Source organism: Mauremys mutica, chromosome 1 (assembly GCF_020497125.1).
Source record: "Mauremys mutica isolate MM-2020 ecotype Southern chromosome 1, ASM2049712v1, whole genome shotgun sequence".
Classification (NCBI taxonomy): domain Eukaryota; kingdom Metazoa; phylum Chordata; order Testudines; family Geoemydidae; genus Mauremys; species Mauremys mutica.
Genome location: NC_059072.1, coordinates 198714434 through 198733232, shown reverse-complemented (window position 1 = coordinate 198733232; position 18799 = coordinate 198714434). Strand labels below are relative to the sequence as shown.

The window sequence follows — 18799 nt, the reverse complement described above, 5'->3', positions numbered from 1 at the left end:
CCCCGCCTCTTGACCCGGTGATTCCTGGCGCATGCGCTGAGGTGCGGAGCCGGCCTGGCCCGACCATTCGCGGAGGCGCCCGAGCTGCGCCCCCTCCCGGGTCAAAGCACCGCCCCGCCCCGCCCCCTCCTCCTCCTTCCCGGCGGTTGGTTTCTAGGGACGCGGCGGTTGCTGCTGCTGAGAGGCGGCTCCGGCCCTTCCGGGGAGCAGCGGGTCGGACACGCGGCCGGCTCGTGCCGCTGCGGAGCGGGCCCCGGGCCCCGGGCCGGGTGAGAGGCTGGGGAGGAGCCAGGCCGGGGCAACCCCCGTCCCGTGCGCCGCAAAGTGCGCGCCCCTCCCCGCGCGCACCCCCATGGACCCCGGCTGCCCGCACGGGCCCCCCTAGAGCCCCGAATACCGCGCACCGCGCCCCTCCCCGCGCGCGCCCCTCCCCGCGCGCACACCCCGGGCTGTGAGCTCAGCCCTTGAGGGGCCGTTTGGGGAGCTGGGGCAAAAATCTGCCTGGGGCTGGCAGGGGGGTGGACTAGATACCTCCTGAGGTCCCGTCCAACCCTGAGCGTCTGTGATTCCCACTCCTGGCTGCAGCTAACAGGGAAGTTGCTTGTCCCTTGTTAAAATGTTGGGAGCAGCACACCATTGCCTGGCTCTCAGTGCTTTTGCCCTAATCTCTCTCTCTCTGATCTGACAGGAAGTTGGAGCCAAGAACTCCCATCTTCTTTCTGTCTCTGCAGAAATGGTTCAGCTCCATGTGAAGCGTGGTGACGAGAGCCAATTCCTGCTGGAAACAACTTGCAGCATCTCCATGGAAGACTTAATGCAACAAGTCACCAGGATCTACAATAGCAGGCTCAAAGTGCAGCGTATTTGCTCAGGTACTAGCCAAATTCATACACCACACAAGCGACCGCTGATTCTATCTCTTGTACTTATGTGGTCCCATTACCACAGTATCTGAAAGCCTCATAGCTGTTAACGTGCAGTAGGCAAGTACTGCTATCCTCATGTCACAGTTGGGGAACTGAGGCACAGAGAGAATAACTAAGCTGGCGAAGGTCATACAGGAAGCCAGTGACAGAACTGGGAACAGAGTAGAGCTGAGCAAAAATTTTCATTGGACTGATTTTTAAACAAAAAAATACGTTTTGGAAAACTGAAAATTTTGGCAGGAAAATGTCAGTTTTGCTGAAAATCAAAATGAGAGGCTCTGTTTCTCTTCCCCCCTGCCCCTCCCCCCCCCCCAATAGCTTTGGGAGCTGGAGAAGCAGCTTCTTTGACCCCAGAGCATATGGGGAGGCCTGAACTCCCTGGCTCTCCTGAAATGAAATTTTTATCAAAAAACCCATCCTGGGCATTTTTTTGCATTTTTGATGTTTCATCCTGATTTAGAGCAGGTTGTTTGTTTTTTTTAAATTAACCACAGAAAGGGACCGTCATGGTAATCACTGATGATGATACTTTGGCCAGGCCAGAGGAACAAGCAGCTTTCATTTATCTTTGCTATCCATGCTCCTGAATGAGTAGGGAACAGCAGCCATGTGCTGTCCTCACTTTTAGCTTCTGGATCAGTGCTTGTACCCATTTGTATGTGTTTCTCTTAGCTGGTGTAATTCTGTTGTCAGTCATAGGTTCTGTGTTGCTTTTTGGTATTTCAAAGTAGAGTTAAAACCCATTTCTTTATTTCAATGTATACTATTTTAATGCCTCGTTACTTCACAATCATGAAAAGAGTTCTCAAAATTTCTCAGGCCTGACTTAACATAGAGACAGCATTTCAGTATAAAAATCAGGATATCATAATGCAACTACATTTTCCAGAAGCATGAAGTCTAAAAGTTGGCAAAACCAAATTTCAATACTTTGGTGTGTTAGGTTCTCTTCCCACATCAGATTTAAAAAAAATATTATTAAACTGTATATCATAATAAAGTATAGTTGTGCCATTTTTCAAATTCATTCCTTTAACTACTCAAAAAAAATGTGAAATTAAGCAAAGGAGATTTAGGAATTGTCATTAGAAAAAGGTGGTGGCAGCAAAACAGCAGGTGGCACTACTGTATATGTGCTTACAAAAGTTCCTCTTTGCAGCTCTTTAAAAGCTGAAACTCAGCCTCTTGTTCAAATAAGTGCCTTTGTAACATTGTTTTCTGCTTCTAAATTCTGACTTTGTTTTTTAAGAAATGGAGGAACTGGCAGAACATGGTGTCTTCTTGCCTCCTAATATGCAAGGACTGACGGATGAACAGATTGAAGATTTGAAATTAAAGGATGAATGGGCAGATAAATGTGTACCAAGTGGTGGAAGTGTCTTTAAAAAGGATGAAATTGGACGAAGGAATGGACATGGTAAATGCATCTTAAACATGCGTATCTCTGTATGAGCATAACTAAGATATAGTTTCATGAGGAATTTAAAATTATTTGATATTTTGACTAAATGCTGTTGAATTTCATAACAATGAACCTCTAATTTAATCTCAAAACTCTTAAATGGGAGAAAAACAAGTAGATGTTAGCGTATAGTTAAAATTATACCAATTGGAATATCTGTCAGCCAGTCCCTTTCCTGTAAAGTACATAATTATAAAGTTATTTATAAAGGCAGTTCAAGTAGTATTGGACAGCAACTAAACCCATAGAAACTACTTGTTTGGCTGCAATCTCACAAGAAATGGGACTTGCCACATCAGGTCTTGGATTTAGACTTGACTTAATGTTGATATTAATCAAGAATAAATAACACTATACTGCTTTTCCTCAACATATATTTTAGATAACATCCACAAAAAAATTGTTAAAAGAACAATAAAGTTGCAAAGTCAAGTACTCAAAAATTAGGAAATTTCAGAATTAAGGTTGCCTGTGCAGCCATTATTCAGCCCCTAGATACAGTTATTAATAACATGATCACATACTATTTTTTCCACAAGACCCCAGCCTCATTTAGTGAATGGATAGTTATTTAAGATTTCTTTTTCTCCTCATTCATTTGATGGCCTCAGGCCTTATTTAATGAAGATTTCCCCCTCCCTTTCTTTTCTCTCCTTTTCCCACATCTACCTTAATTGAAATCAGGCAGCTTCCTCCTCGTTCTCACTGCCAATGTGCCAGCAGTGTAATCATTCAGATCACAGAAGAGAGAGTTTCCTTGTTCTCAGTTTCTGTGCCCAACACCATAATGACCTTTAACAGAAGGAAGGAGCAATGGCCCTTTTGTTTTTATTTTTATTTGTTTCTTTTTCTATTTTTTTTTAAAGTTACGTTCATGTAACTACATTTAACATTAAAGGTCAAGAAATTCAAAGCTCTAGTTCCCATAAAAGTGTAGTTCAGAATTTTACACAGTATAGAATGACCGAAAAATAATACATACAATATGAGCCAGAGCTAATACAGGAGAGTCAAGCTTTACGTGATGTTTCAGTATAACAAGACCATTTAAAAGGCAAAGCCCTATCAAAGTGACCTTCTGGCTGCGTGTCATAAATCTTACCCTCAATTGTAAAATAATGTTTTTGTTCCTTGTTTAGAGTACAGTCAAGAAACTTGATTATGAATTTGTAGAGTGAAACTAAGTAGGATGCCTTCTGGGTTTGTGATTTAGTAGTTTTTAAATTAACTTGCTTACAGTAGATATATATGGCATATTTAGGCAGATTTTTAAAGCAAGAAATGTTCATGTATTGTATTAAAGAAGCATCTATTGTTTTTAAGCTCCAAATGAAAAAATGAAAGAAGTTTTAAAAAAGACAGTAGAGGAAGCTAAAGCACAAATATCTAAGGTAAGATTTTAAAGTGACACTGAATCTTTCAAAAATGTTATGGATGCTACATAGCTCTTCTGTTTTTCAAAAATAACTGATTGATTTTTCATTTGAGTGCAAAGGACAGTAATTTCCAGTTGCAATGTGAAATAATTTGAATAGTCTGATAAAAACTGTGGAACTCCTATTAATCATTTTCTTAATGACTTGTGGCAAGATTTTTTCAGTGAGTTACAGGATCAGATATTAAACTCTGAGTGAATGCTGGCATCACAAATTTTGCATTAAATGATTAAACCACATTTCATTCCACCCACATGCTCTTCATTTTTTATTTGTTGTTGATACATTCTCTGAGTGAATGCTTGTCAGGTTTTCTAGTGAAAAATTAACTACATTCAGAAATTTGTAGATTAAAATACATATTGCTCATTAATGTAGTGTGCTGTAGTTTTACATATAATTGAGTAAATATTAAAGTAATTGAAATGAGGTGGTCTGCAATAACAGGGGATTGGACTTGACGACCCAGGGGTTCCTTCCAGTCCTATGTTATCACTTTTTCATACCATAGATGATTTAAGCCCCAATCCTTCCAAAGCTTATCCACATGCTTAAATTTAATCACGTGTAGTCACATTGAGTTCAATGGAACTAGGTATGCGCCTATGTCTTTGCAGGATTGAAGCCTAAATTATTCAATTCCACTTTAAGAATAGCTGCATATTTTATGTTGACACACTACTTGTTTATGACATAGAAGCACAAATGCAATAATGACTTTTTATTCATATACTTTTCCTTGTAAACCGTGGCTTTTTGAAATTCTTCTAAAATACGTAAGCTGACTGAGAAATGTTGCAAACAATGGGGATTTATATTACTGTTTTTTAGTCCCCTTAGGTTTAAAATGAACATGCTAATTGATACTTTTTTTAGGTTGGGGGCTATTCTACATCTATAGTGGCATTAGTGCTGCATTATTTCTTCAGACCTCGGTGTCAATGAATCCTGTGGATTTTTTTGGTCTCTGGTGCAAAGTTGTATCTGATAGCACCTCCTTGGTAGCCACAGGTATTGATCAGCTTACCAACTGCTGCTAGCTGCTAGAGCAGTGGTCTCCAACCTTTTTATGCCCAAGATCACTGTTTGAATCTAAGGGCAACCCAGGATCTGCCCCGCCCCTTCCCCAAAGCCGTGCCCTGCTCACTCCATCCTCCCTCTCTCTGTCGCTCACTCTCCCCAACCTTCACTCACTTCCACTGGCCTGGGGTAGGGGGTTGGGGTTCAGGAGGGGGTGCAGGCTCTGGGCTAGGGCCAAGGGGTTCGCAGTGTGGGAGGAGGCTCTGGCTGGGCCTGGGACAAGGGGTTAGGGTGCAGGAGGGGGCAAGGGCTGCAAGCTCTGGGAGGGAGTTTGAGTGCAGGAGGAGGCTCTGGGCTGTGGCAGAGTGTTGGGGAACAGGAGGGGGTGCAGGGTGCGGACTCTGGGAGGGAGTTTGGGTGCAGGAGGAAGCTCTGGGCTGGGGCAGAGTGTTGGAATGCAGGAGGGGGCACAGGGGTGCTATCTCTGGGAGGGGGGTCAGGACTGGGGTTCAGGGTGCAGGAGGGGGTATGGGGTGCAGGCTCCGGGAGGGGGCTCAGGGCTGGGGGTTGGGGTGCGGCCTCCCACTGGGCAGCACTTACCTCTGCTCCGACGGCTCCCAGTTCGGGGGCACCTGGCTCCGCACACTGCCCTTCTCTGCAAGCACTGCCCCCACAGCTCTCCAGGCCAATGAGAACTGGGGGGGCAGTGCTTGCAGGCAGGAGTAGCATGCGGAGGGAGATCGTTGGCCGCTTCCAGGAGCAGCGTGGGGCCGGGTAGGCAGGGACCCTAACTTAGCGGTAGCCACACTGTGCCACCAGAGACCGCGATCGACCAGGAGGGCCTCTAGGATCAACTGGTTAGTGACCACTGTGCTGGGGAATGCTTGCAACTTGCTTACTGTATACTCTTTGCATCATGTTCCCAGATGTCATAATGATTTCTCAGGAACCTATAGGATTTGGGGCACAGATTGGAGAGAAGATGGCTGGAGAGCTGTCTGTAACCTGATTGTCTTCTGTGCAATGATTTTATGAAGGCACACTATTGCACTGACTGAGGCGGAGATATAACTTGTCCATGGACATTGCAAAGAACCTTCCAGCTGAAATATTTGTTAGTGAGCAGTTTTATTAATCATGATTGACTCTTCACCCATCCCTCTCCATGTTTGTTCCTTCAGCTAGCTGATGTCATTTTTTTTTTATTAGTAGTAGTAGTAAACTAGAACTCAGAATTGGTCTCTGAGTCTATGACTAAGAGTGTCAGGAGTTCCTGAATTCCTGTCATGTTCAGTTTGGTTTCTTATTTTGATGTGTCTGGTGTTTTGGGTTTCCTGGCTGCATCACTTGACTCTGATCCATCTTGGTTGTTTAAAACAGGTGATGTAACTATAATATCATCGCTGATAGGGATTTATCAGTGTTCCACTTAGCAAGGATGTTGACCATTTTGCAAACATGCAGTGCTTGTCCTCAAGAAATTGCTACTTGATTATAGATTTTTTTTCAATTGTTGTCCAGTCTCCTATCCTCCCCATTTTCTGTGATGTGATTTGGAAAACAGTGACCATTCCATTCAAGGTTTAGGCACTACTGACATCTTACATGCATTCCAGTTTGGGTTCAGCAATCCCCTTGTACTGACCTTGCTTACAAGAGCCATTAATGATGATCTGGTTTTAGATTACTGCCATTTGGCCATTCTGGTCACGCTGGACATCTCAGCAGCTCATATATATGAGGCCTCTTGGCAATATCATTTCTAAATATGAGGTAGATTATTAGAATAGTGCTGAGATGCAATTTTGTGTCCCTTGCTAAATTGAATCCTGCAAATTTGGTCTCTGCTCTAGAGGAAAGCCTGCATGAAATTTGCAGCTAGATACTGTATTTTCATTTCCTGACCATAATTATTACATAGCATTGCTGTGTTTCACCCTGGAGGATGCTGCATGTAAGTAGTGGGTTGAAATTGTTTATATATAGTATTTTTGTGAAGTGTTTTGGGTTGCTTTTGGATGAAAGGTGAAAACATGTTTTTTTATTTGCATATACATTATTTATAGCTAAGTGCCTAAAAATATGATCAATTTACTTGGGTTTGGAGATTAATTTGTTTTCAAATTATCAGTCCATAATGATGAAAATGAACACACACAGTACTTTTCTTGCCAAGTTTGGTCTTACAGATTGGGGAGCAATATATTGTACTTACCAGCTAATGACGCTAGTAACGTCCACAAGGAGGCATCATTCTTTTAGTCTCCTTTTTATAACTCTCTGTATTGGAAAACTTTGAGGCAAAATTCATTAGTGAACTATAAAAGTTTCTTTCAGCTGCTTCCTGTTTCTTCTCATCTGTGCAATGATTATTCCAATCATATGTTGTATGCAGTGTTGGAGCTGCGTCAGTCCCAGGATATTAGAGAGACAAGATGAGTGAGGTAATATCTTTTACTGAACCAGCTTCTGTAGGTGAGAGAGACACGCTTACACAGAGCTCTTCTTCAGGTCACCAACAGAAGTTGGTCCAATAAAAGATACTACCTCATCTACCCCGTCTCTCTTCCAATCATATGGCAAGTGTCTATGCTGCTACAAATATCTATATGAGCTGCACAGAGTGCTAAGCATTGCCTTAAGAGCAGATCCCATTTGTGTTTTGCTCATTCGTGTCTTTCATTTGCAGGTGCTCTTTTACCTGAAGTATCAGGTCTGTAGGACCCACTTTCTAGCCCTCACTTGACTTTTACTACTTTTTAACTTTTGTCCATGAATCACAAATAGTCAAAATAAGAGATTTCCCCCTCCAGTTTCTACAGTCATCGGCACGCTTATTGGAATGCCTGTGTTCAATAGACACCTACAGCAGAAACTTTGTTATTAAGTTGCGTAGCAGGCATTTAATGGATATTGAGATTTCATTTCTTTACCAATTAAAGCAAATAGAATAACAAGACAAAAGTTTACTGCTATGTGCAGCTGTTTTTATGAATCAGGATAAAGAGAACGAAGAGTGATTTGCTCTGACATAAGTTTCTGTTTAGCCAGTTGGCTTCATTTAAATATCACACTGTTTATCATTATGAACTGACTGCAAAACAAATGCTTTCCTCCTAACTTAATTAGTTTGTTTAAATTATAACAATGGCTCCTGTCTGTATCTCAGAAACAAGTTCAAGCTAACATATGTGTTAATATGGAGATGGTGAAAGATGCACTGGACCAGCTCCGAGGAGCTGTAATGATTGTTTATCCAATGGGATTGCCTCCACATGATCCAATTAGAATGGAGTTTGAAGATAAAGAAGACTTGTTGGGAACTCATGTATGTAGTAACGTTTTTGGGTTATATACAGTGTCTGGGTTTAATTTATGCTCTCCAAAGAAAGGAAAGAGAAATTCTTCCTTTTTATGTGACAGTGATTATTTGATTTCTTGTTGGTTTCTAAATATTTTTGTCTCTAATGGTTTTTAAAAGTACATGAAGTGTCAATAAATTAATTAAAAATAAGATGAACAAACATATATTCAGTTAAAATGCCCCATACTAATGTGAGTTCGTGTGGTTTTGTTTGGTTGTCCATTTTAATTAGCTGGTATCTTTATAACACCACCTGTGAGAATTAAACATTTTGAGTGATAAAACTGGAGTCAGAATTGAGGAGGACAGTACTGTATTGGAGGGAGCAAGACACTACAGATGGAGATCAGAGGAAGAAAGATATAGCAGTAACCTTTTTTTAATAATGATAGAGTGTAAAACCAAGGGAATTTTAAATATTAACTGAGCTTTTTGTTGTTAATCCCAGAGGGATCATTTTATAAACTGACTATGGAAGGTTGGTGCAAGAGTCTCTGTTTATGCAAAAATTACTAGTGTCATTTTTTTTCTTTCAAATTATAATTGTCACAGGCTGGACTTGAGGTTATTGAAGAGTCTGAAGCACAATTGTGGTGGGCAGCAAAGGAGTTAAAAAGAACAAACAAACTTTCAGATTTTGTGGGCAAAAATGAAAAAACTAAAATCATTGTCAAGATACAGAAAGTGAGTATTACTGTCAGTCTCTACTTATGATTCAGCACTGACTTTTTTACAAAAGAGAATTTCTAATAGATTTAGAAAATGGATCTGGTTAATTTCAGTTTGGGTCTCTTAAGGTTATAAAACCAAAACTGACTTAAAGGCTTCAAATACCATAAGTCTTCTGTTTTTATTAATTCCTTTAGTCAGCAGTGAAATCCTGCCCATCTCACAGAATATACTTTTGAAAGAACAACCAAAAATTGCAGATATTAAGGTTCGCATTAGACTAAAAATGAAATTAAAATGTCATTTGATAGAAGTTGAGATTGTCCTCATGGATTCTCTTTCTGTTACATGTGCATCCCATGTGCAATATCAGATTATTTTGGCCACCAGTGTCCGTTAGGGTTGCACCTGCACCTTGGATGCCCTCGCCGCATCCCCTCACACCTATAGAATCATAGAATCTCAGGGTTGGAAGGGAGCTCAGGAAGTCATCTAGTCCAACCTCTTGCTCAAAGCAGGACTAATTCCCAACTAAATCATCCCAGCCAGGGCTTTGTCAAGCCTGACCTTAAAAACATCTAAGGAAGGAGATTCCACCGCCTCCCTAGGTAACCCATTCCAGTTCTTCACCACCCTACTAGTGAAAAAGTTTTTCCTAATGTCCAACCAAAACCTCCCCCTCTGCAACTTGAGACCATTACTCCTTGTTCTGTCATCTTCTACCACTGAGAACAGTCTAGATCCATCCTCTTTGGAACCCCCTTTCAGGTAGTTGAAAGCAGCTATCAAATCCCCCCTCATTCTTCTCTTCTGCAGGCTAAACAATCTCAGTTCCCTCAGCCTCTCCTCATAAGTCATGTGCTCCAGCCCCCTAATCATTTTTGTTGCCCTCCGCTGGACTCTCTCCAATTTATCCACATCCTTCTTGTAGTGTGGGGCCCAAAACTGGACACAGTACTCCAAATGAGGCCTCACCAGTGCTGAATAGAGGGGAATGATCACATCCCTCGATCTGCTGGAAATGCCCCTACTTATACAACGCAAAATGCCATTAGCCTTCTTGGCAACAAGGGCACACTGTTGACTCATATTCAGACTCATATTCAGCTTTTCGTCCACCGTAACCCCTAGGTCCTTTTCTGCAGAACTGCTGCCCAGCCATTCGGTCCCTAGTCTGTAGCAGTGCATGGGATTCTTCCGTCCTAAGTGCAGGACTCTGCACTTGTCCTTGTTGAACCTCCTCATATTTCTTTTGGCCCAATCCTCTAATTTGTCTAGGTCCCTTTGTATCCTATCCCTACCCTCCAGCATATCAACCACTCCTCCCAGTTTAGTGTCATCTGCAAACTTGCTAAGGGTGCAGTCCACACCATCCTCCAGATCATTAATGAAGATATTGAACAAAACCGGCCCCAGCACCGACCCTTGGGGCACTCCACTTGATACCGGCTGCCAACTAGACATGGAACCATTGATCACTACCCGTTGAGCCCGACCATCTAGCCAGTTTTCTATCCACCTTACTGTCCATTCATCCAGCCCATACTTCTTTAACTTGCTGGCAAGAATACTGTGGGAGACTGTATCAAAAGCTTTGCTAAAGTCCAGAAATAGCACATCCACTGCTTTCCCCTCATCCACAGAGCCGGTTATCTCATCATAGAAGGCAATTAGGTTAGTCAGGCAAGACTTGCCCTTGGTGAATCCATGCTGACTGTTCCTGATCACTTTCCCCTCCTTTAAGTGGTTCAGAATTGATTCCTTGAGGACCTGTTCCATGATTTTTCCAGGGACTGAGTTGAGACTGACTGGCTTGTAGTTCCCTGGATCTTCCTTCTTCCCTTTTTTAAAGATGGGCACTACATTAGCTTTTTTTCCAGTCATCCGGGACCTCCCCCGATCGCCATGATTTTTCAAAGATAATGGCCAATGGCTCTGCAATCTCATCGGCCAACTCCTTTAGCACCCTCAGATGCAGTGCATCCGGCCCCATGGACTTGTGCTCGTCCAGCTTTTCTAAATAGTCCCGAACTACTTCTTTCTCCACAGAGAGCTGGTCACCTCCTCCCCATACCGTGCTGCAGAGTGCAGCTGTCTGGGAGCTGACCTTGTCTGTGAAGACAGAGGCAAAAAAAGCGTTGAGTACACTAGCTTTCTCCACATCCTCTGTCACTAGGTTCCCTGCCTCATTCAGCAAGGGGCCCACACTTTCCTTGACTTTCTTCTTGTTGCTAACATACCTGAAGAAACCCTTCTTGTTACTCCTAACATCTTCGGCTAGCTGCAACTCCAAGTGTGATTTGGCCTTCCTAATTTCACTCCTGCATGCCTGAGCAATACTTTTATACTCCTCCCTGGTTATTTGTCCAATCTTCCACTTCTTGTAAGCTGTTTTTTTGTGTTTAAGACGAGCAAGGATTTCACTGTTAAGCCAAGCTGGTCGCCTGCCATATTTACTTTTCTTCCTACACATCGGGATGGTTTGTTCCTGCAACCTCAATAAGGATTCTTTAAAATACAGCCAGCTTTCCTCGACTCCTTTCCCCGTCATGTTATTCTCCCAGGGGACCTTGCCCATCAGTTTCCTGAGGGAGTCGAAGTCTGCTTTTCTGAAGTCCAGGGTCTCTGTTCTACTGCTCTCCTTTCTTCCTTGTATCAGGATCCTGAACTCAACCATCTCATGGTCACTGCCTCCCAGATTCCCATCCACTATTGCTTCCTCTACTATTTCTTCCCTGTTTGTGAGCAGCAGGTCAAGAAGAGCTTTTCCCCTAGTTGGTTCCTCCAGTACTTGCACCAGGAAATTGTCCCCTACACTTTCCAGAAACGTCCTGGATTGTCTGTGCACCGCTGTATTGCTCTCCCAGCAGATATCGGGGTGATTAAAGTCACCCATGAGAACCAGGGCCTGTGATCTAGCAACTTCTGTTAGTTGCTGCAAGAAAGCCTCGTCCACCTCATCCCCCTGGTCTGGTGGTCTGTAGCAGACTCCCACCACGACATTACCCTTGTTGTTCATACTTCTAAATTTAATCCAGAGACTCTCAGGTTTTTCTGCAGTTTCATACTGGAGCTCTGAGCAGTCATACTGCTCTCTTACATACAACGCAACTCCCCCACCTTTTCTGCCCTGCCTGTCCTTCCTGAACAGTTTATATCCATCCATGACAGTACTCCAATCATGTGAGTCATCCCACCAAGTCTCTGTTATTCCAATTACATCATAATTCCTTGACTGTGCTAGGACTTCTAGTTCTCCCTGCTTGTTCCCCAGGCTTCTTGCATTTGTGTATAAGCATGTAAGATAACTCACTGATCGTCCTCGTGTCCCAGTATGGGGCAGGAGCCCTCCCCTCTTGCACTCACCTACTTGTGCTTTCTCCCGATATCCCACTTCCCCACTTACCTCGGGGCTTTGGTCTCCTTCCCCCGGTGAACCTAGTTTAAAGCCCTCCTCACTAGGTTAGCCAGCCTGCTTGCAAAGATGCTCTTCCCTCTCTTCGTGAGATGGAGCCCGTCTCTGCCTAGCAATCCTTCTTCTTGGAAGACCATCCCATGGTCAAAGAATCCAAACCCTTCTCTCCGACACCATCTGCGTAGCCATTCGTTGATTTCCACGATTCAACGGTCTCTACCCTGGCCTTTTCCTGCCACAGGGAGGATAGACGAGAACACCACTTGCGCCTCAAACTCCTTTATCCTTCTTCCCAGAGCCACGTAGTCTGCAGTGATATGCTCAAGGTCATTCTTGGCAGTATCATTGGTGCCCACGTGGAGAAGCAGGAAGGGGTAGCGATCCGAGGGCTTGATGAGTCTCGGCAGTCTCTCCGTCACATCATGAATCCTAGCCCCTGGCAAGCAGCACACCTCTCGGTTTTCCCGGTCAGGGCGGCAGATAGATGACTCAGTCCCCCTGAGGAGAGAGTCCCCGACCACCACCACCCTCCTCCTCCTCCTCCTCCTCTTGGGAGTGGTGGTTGTGGAACCCCCATCCCTAGGACGGTGCATCTCATGCCTTCCAATCAGTGGAGTCTCCTTCTGCTCTGTTCCCTCAGATGTATCATCCACTCCACTCTCCGCACTGAATCTGCGGAGAGAACATGAAAACGGTTGCTCACCTGCATCTGTGTTTCTGGTACATGGACGTTTCTGTACTCGTTCCTCTTCTGGAAGTCACATGCCGCCAATTATCTTCGCTGGCCTTCTGTCCCCGCTTCGTAGCCTGCTCTGAATCTTCAGAACATTGTGCCCGCTGAAGCTGATCCTGACGTCTATCCAGGAAATCCTCATTTTCTTTTATGGAACGCAGGGTTGATATTCCTGAAGTCATAAAGGGTGGAGTGTGCCCAAGCATCCCTCCATTCCTTCTTACTGACTGTGGCTGCTAGACAGAACCCCTGCAGTGTCTGCTTCCTTGTGTATTTTGTGACTCTGTGTGTGTGTGTGTGTGTGTGTGTGTGTGTGTGTGTGTGAGAGAGAGAGAGAGAAGATAGGTAATTTTTCCTTTTTTTATACCCATTGGCCCTCTCACTTTAAAAACAAACCAAAAACCCCACTTTATTTGTGCTAGGGACTTCCCCAGTACCAGGATGTATCCAGGATTATGGCTGAAACAAAGCCCGGAGGGTTCAAAACTTACCTCGCCTTTGATGAGGCTTTTCTGTTCAATGACAGTCACTCAAGCTGCCTTTTTTGTCTTGGCGAGGGGCACATCATCCCTAATAGATGCTCAGTGTGTTGCTCCTTCACCAAGAGGACACACAAGGTGAGAGAGGCCTGTCTTAAACTCTTCCAGAGTACTCAGTGAGAGCATCCTTGGAAACAGAGAAAAAAGGGCTTGAACATTCTTCCTCAGATAATGCTCCTCTGAGCTCTGGCTCAACTCCAACCTCGCTTCAAAGAGATCAAACCCTTCAGTGCCCAAGACTGTCAGCTAAGTCCTCCTCCACCACCCAGTCATGTGAAAGGCACAGGCAGGAACATTGTTCCCACAGTGAGCACAGGCCTAGGTCACCTTTCCCAGGGCCTAGTAAAATGAGGCAAAGATCTTTTCAGGTCACTCACTGAAAATGCAGTTTACAGCCCAGACTGGGTCCTCGGCTGTTTTAGCAAAATCTGGTCACCAAGTACACCATGGTACCCTCTGATATAGCAGTTCACTTGATACCAACTTCTCAGTACTAAACTGTATTACTATTAGCACATGGGGTCCTGGTACTATGACTGTGGATCTGACCCCTGTAGTGCATATGTTTCTGGCACCAGCTTCCTTGATACTGACATTCTTCTCAGTACCAAGTGATCTTGCAGTGACTATACAACATGAATCACCATTGCTCTTCTCAGCCAATAGAACATGTTTTGCTTCATTGTTTAGTAGTACTGCTACAGTACTAGTCAGCTCTTCAGCTCCAGTGGTGGGGGGAACTCAAGATCACGGTAGCTCAAGTCCCCTCCGAGAGATCTAAATGATTTTTACATATACCCAGATCCTGGTCATTGGTAGTGACATCAGCAGACAGCAGAGGCCCACAAAGATGATACTGCAAAACAAAGACCCCAAAAAGCTAGATTTATTTGGCAAAAAGATGCATTCATTATCAAGTCTGTAGATGTGTATCTCAAATTACCAGGAGCTTCTGTCAAAATCTGATTACCTTAATTTGGACAAGTTCACACGATTTATAGAGAAACTCCCTCAAGAACATAGGGAGGAACTGAAATTTATTGTCTTAAGGACTGTTCGTAGCTTGAACATCAGTATAGGTTGCATTAAGTGCTTAGGATCTGGCAGCACTTTCAGTAGCCGCTTCCATTGCCAGGGCTTTATGGCTCCAGTCTTCAGGACTACCAATAGAGGTCCAAATGAAGATAAGGGATCTCCCTTTTGAAGACTGTGATCTGTTCAGTGTGCATACAGCAGTCACGTTCCTGGCCCTGGGACAGTCTGCATAGCGGAGCTGCCTGCCCCAGAGCTGCAGACCACTAGGAACAGCAGCACAAAATGAAACTGACTAGAATATCAATTTCATATATTTGGTTTTGGAAACACCATGTTTTGGTTTCCTAAATGAAATTTTTGATTTACCAAGAAATGTTGGCAATTTGGTTTCATTCCAGTGAGGAACAAACCCTGATTCCTGGTCATATTTGTGGATATTATACCTTAAGTATTCTACACATTAACATCCTGGGCCAAGATTTTCAAAAATGAGTACCTAAATTTAGGCACATAAAACCATATTTAGACACTTTATTAAGCAACCTGCCTTTTGCAAGTGCTAAGCAGTCATCTGCTGTCATTGAAATAGCCTATTTTATCTTTTGTTATGTAGGCCTGTTTCTGGGATATGCAGAGATATTTATCGATACTATTTAATTTCATACATAAATGTTACACTAGCATTTGTACCATCCTTCATATCCATGATTAAAGATGAAATCCAAGTATACTTATGTTAAAATGTAAATTTGAATTGCGTCTCATGGATTAAACTGTTTCAGTGTCATGAGTACAGTGTACATAGACAAACTGGTTGAACATGGATAAAACTAGTCTTTGAATTTAAAATTCAACCTATTTGGGGGGAAAGCGCATCATGTGCTTCACAAATTTAGATACTAAGATTCTGATGCATCTGAGGACAATAGTGAGACATCTTTCAGAATTTTAAATTGTGGAAAAATAGAATCTAAACGACATTTAAAAAAATGTTTTATTATCGAGGTTTTTGTAATCTTAAGAATTGCAGCCCTCATCCTGCACCATTAAAGCCAATGACAACTTTGCCATTGATGTCAGTGAGTATAAGCTAAAGCTTTCTGAAAGATTTTGTTAATTACTATTATAGACATTTCAATATTTTTAAGTTTGCAAATAAAATAGACAGAGGCCTAATCATCAAGCTCACAACTCCCTTGACTTTAATGTAACTGATTGGGCCCAGAAGTAGGGAATATTTCTCAGTTAAGTTAAACCTTAACGTTGATTCTTCAGTCTTATATGAAGCCATGAAACTTGAAGACTTACTGCTCGAGGAAATATTTGTTTCGCACCTTAAGACTCTTGTGTACTTTTTTTTTTGTACTGAACATACCATCATGAATAAATTTTATCTATTTACTTCCAGAAAGGACAAGGTGCCCCATCACGTGAACCTGTGATAAGTAATGAAGAGCAAAAACAGATGATGCTGTATTATCACAGGAAGCAGGAGGAACTCAAGGTAACAAGTGATTCTACTGTTACATGACACAACAAATAGAGTGAAGCAAATATAACTAAGTCTCTTTTCAATTATTTCATAAAAGCTTCTTTGTTAATTTTATTTTCAGAAATTAGAAGAAAATGATGACGACTCCTATTTAAATTCAGAATGGGCAGACAGTCACGCTTTGAAAAGACAGTTTCATGGTGTAAAAGATATTAAGTGGGGACCGAGGTGAAGCTCTCCAAACAGACTTTGCCTCTTTAGAAATAAATAAATAATTGACCCACCCTTGTTATGTATATGACAAGCACATTAGTAAACCTCAGTTAGTATTTCTGACAAATGTTGTAATTTCCAGTTTCATAATAGAGGTTCATTTGAAGCTTGAGTTTTGTAATGAAAACTTCACATTTCTATTAACTGTCTATAGCAGGACTCTTCTGTAGTATGACTATGTAGATTACACATTGTAAATTTTCATAATTCTATTTTTACAAATGTTTAACTGGAATAATTAAATCTTAAATTATTTTGCAGACAGCATTCATAGCTCATAAAAATAATTAGATGGTTGTGCTGGTAGCCTTAAAGTTTTCTTCGTCATTCTGAAAATCAGTTTTCATGTATACCATCTTGAATCAATGCAAATTCAGTGGTGTTAATTATTTGTTTGTATCTTAACAAGGTTAATTTTTAGCTATCAGTTTTTAAATGAATGGATTTTTGTTAGCAGTTATTTAAACAAAGTAGTTTTGTTTGAACACTGATAAAATGAAACTTTTTTGTATGCTTCAGTTTCACTCCACATTTTCCTCTTTTTTTCACTGATACTTATTTTTCTTTTAAAATGGCAAGCAAGGAACTGAGCCCAGTTAATATTATCTTGTTTTCATATATCATCATTTTCATGTATAGACTGAAGGAAATCCAATAGTAAATGGTAAGCCTCACTTTGAATAGGATTGAGACAATGCAATAGTTGTCTATGTGAAGGTGAAATTTTTAAAATTATAAGTACTTTTAAGATTGTAAAAAAAGCTCTGCTTTGGAAAATGTTACAGTGGTTATGTCAACATCACATTTTCTTTCAAACAGATACTTTTAATTTTAACGTTTATTATAAAAGTGGTCAGTTATAATTGAGTTTCCACTATAAGCTTGATTTTAGCCCCTCTCTGAAATCCCCACAAGTAGTTATATCACACTCAAAGTTCATAGCAGTAAGTCTGGGTTCAAGATACAGGGTGGTTGTTTTTTTTAATCAGATTTAAAGTAAACTGGACATGGGGCTTCTGAATTACGGCACCCTTCAAATAGGGATGTTCACGAGAGTTTACTTGTTGTCAAGTGGTAGAAGAAAAGGAAGATAAAACCCAGTTTATTGGATTCTGCTAGCTGAAATCCAGTGCACAGTGCCAAAGATTATTTGATTACAATCAAATTTGAAAATGTAATTCCTTTTTCATTAGGAAAATTGCTGTGGGTCATTGGCTCTGACAAATTTAGGATGTCAAATGACGGCTGCAGAGCTGTTCTTTCATTTGTTTAACTAAAATTTAAAAGGAAGTCTAGTCCTTCTTAACTTTCAATATATAACTCAAGTCATTTAGGGAGGTTTACCAATGGGAGGAGAATTTTTTTCACCAAGATTGAAGTTAAGACAACCTGTTTGTAAATTAACCCACTTTAAAGGAAAGTAGTCTTCACAGTCTTGAGTGATGGAGTCCATGTTACTGGCAGGCACTCTTTATCAGAATCAAAATTGCATAACTTTCTAGCTTTAGAACAAAATGAGACACAAAATCAGGTTAATTGGATTACTCCACTCAATGGAAAATTGGTAAAGTATGACTCCCTTTTATGGTGTCTCCCCCTCTCCAGTTCCCTGCTAGCCTTAGTACTCTTCTCTTGCACAGCTTCCTAAAATGTTCATTTCCCCTGGCTCTGAATGGTTTTGTATGAGGTGTGTAGGGGAGGAGAGCAGCTGGGAAGGGCTTGGAGGCACGGAGGATTCCAGCAGAGCGGAGGGAATATAAAAAGGAACATGGGGGCAGCAGAATAGGGGACATTCCCCACAAGTTTTAATATTTATTTAGACTGTGCATACTAAAAATGGGCCTGTCTATATACTATAGGTGCCCTTGACATATTTTAAGAAATACAACAAAATTATTATCCAGCTGTAACTAAACTGCAGCAGTACAATTAAATCCAGTAGCAGCAAACCAACACAAAAGCTTACCTTCCCACCTCTGTCAATTCCCCACACTTACCATTTTCCATTCATTTCAAATGCCTGGGGAAAAGGATGAGTTTTGCAGCATGTGCTGATCTTTATGTTGTTCAGGCTACTTCAGACATGAGGAAATTAAATTCCTTTTCATCACTCAACATGCTTGGGAGCTTTATTAGGCCCAGAAATCCCTTACAAGCCTAAACAGGGGCACTGGGAGACTGACAAGATTGCACATGCTCATGTGTCTGATCATCCATTTTAGCTTGTTGGAGGCTAACTGGTCTCCTAAGACTTGCAGTAGTTGGGGGCTGCATCCCTCCAGGAATTATCCCAAAATCTGTGAGGTTGTGGAGGCATGCATCTTCTAGTTAATAATTTACAGATTACAAAGACAGAAAAGACTACTCACTTGTCAAATGGCTGCTGAACTTACTTGGGTGGAACCCTGTTTCAGTATGCACCACCTAAGGTCTCA

General features: G+C 42.0%; 1 protein-coding gene across 4 annotated transcripts in view; it reads left to right on the top strand.

Annotated features, from left to right (window-relative positions):
* LOC123362054 (cilia- and flagella-associated protein 298-like) overlaps positions 1 to 18799 on the top strand; it is a 28893-nt gene continuing 10094 nt past the window's right edge. Inside the window, exons 1-8 of one of the 4 annotated variants that reach the window (XM_045002333.1) lie at positions 1 to 41; positions 689 to 872; positions 2176 to 2343; positions 3712 to 3779; positions 8014 to 8172; positions 8761 to 8892; positions 16008 to 16103; positions 16213 to 17216. In XM_045002333.1, coding sequence (XP_044858268.1) covers positions 734 to 872; positions 2176 to 2343; positions 3712 to 3779; positions 8014 to 8172; positions 8761 to 8892; positions 16008 to 16103; positions 16213 to 16323 — 873 coding nt within the window. In that variant the 5' untranslated portion in view covers positions 1 to 41; positions 689 to 733 and the 3' untranslated portion in view covers positions 16324 to 17216. Of the gene's footprint in view, positions 42 to 121; positions 270 to 688; positions 873 to 2175; positions 2344 to 3711; positions 3780 to 8013; positions 8173 to 8760; positions 8893 to 16007; positions 16104 to 16212; positions 17217 to 18799 lie in introns of those variants that run through there. The other 3 variants (XM_045002331.1, XM_045002332.1, XM_045002334.1) reach the window with 3 other exon arrangements.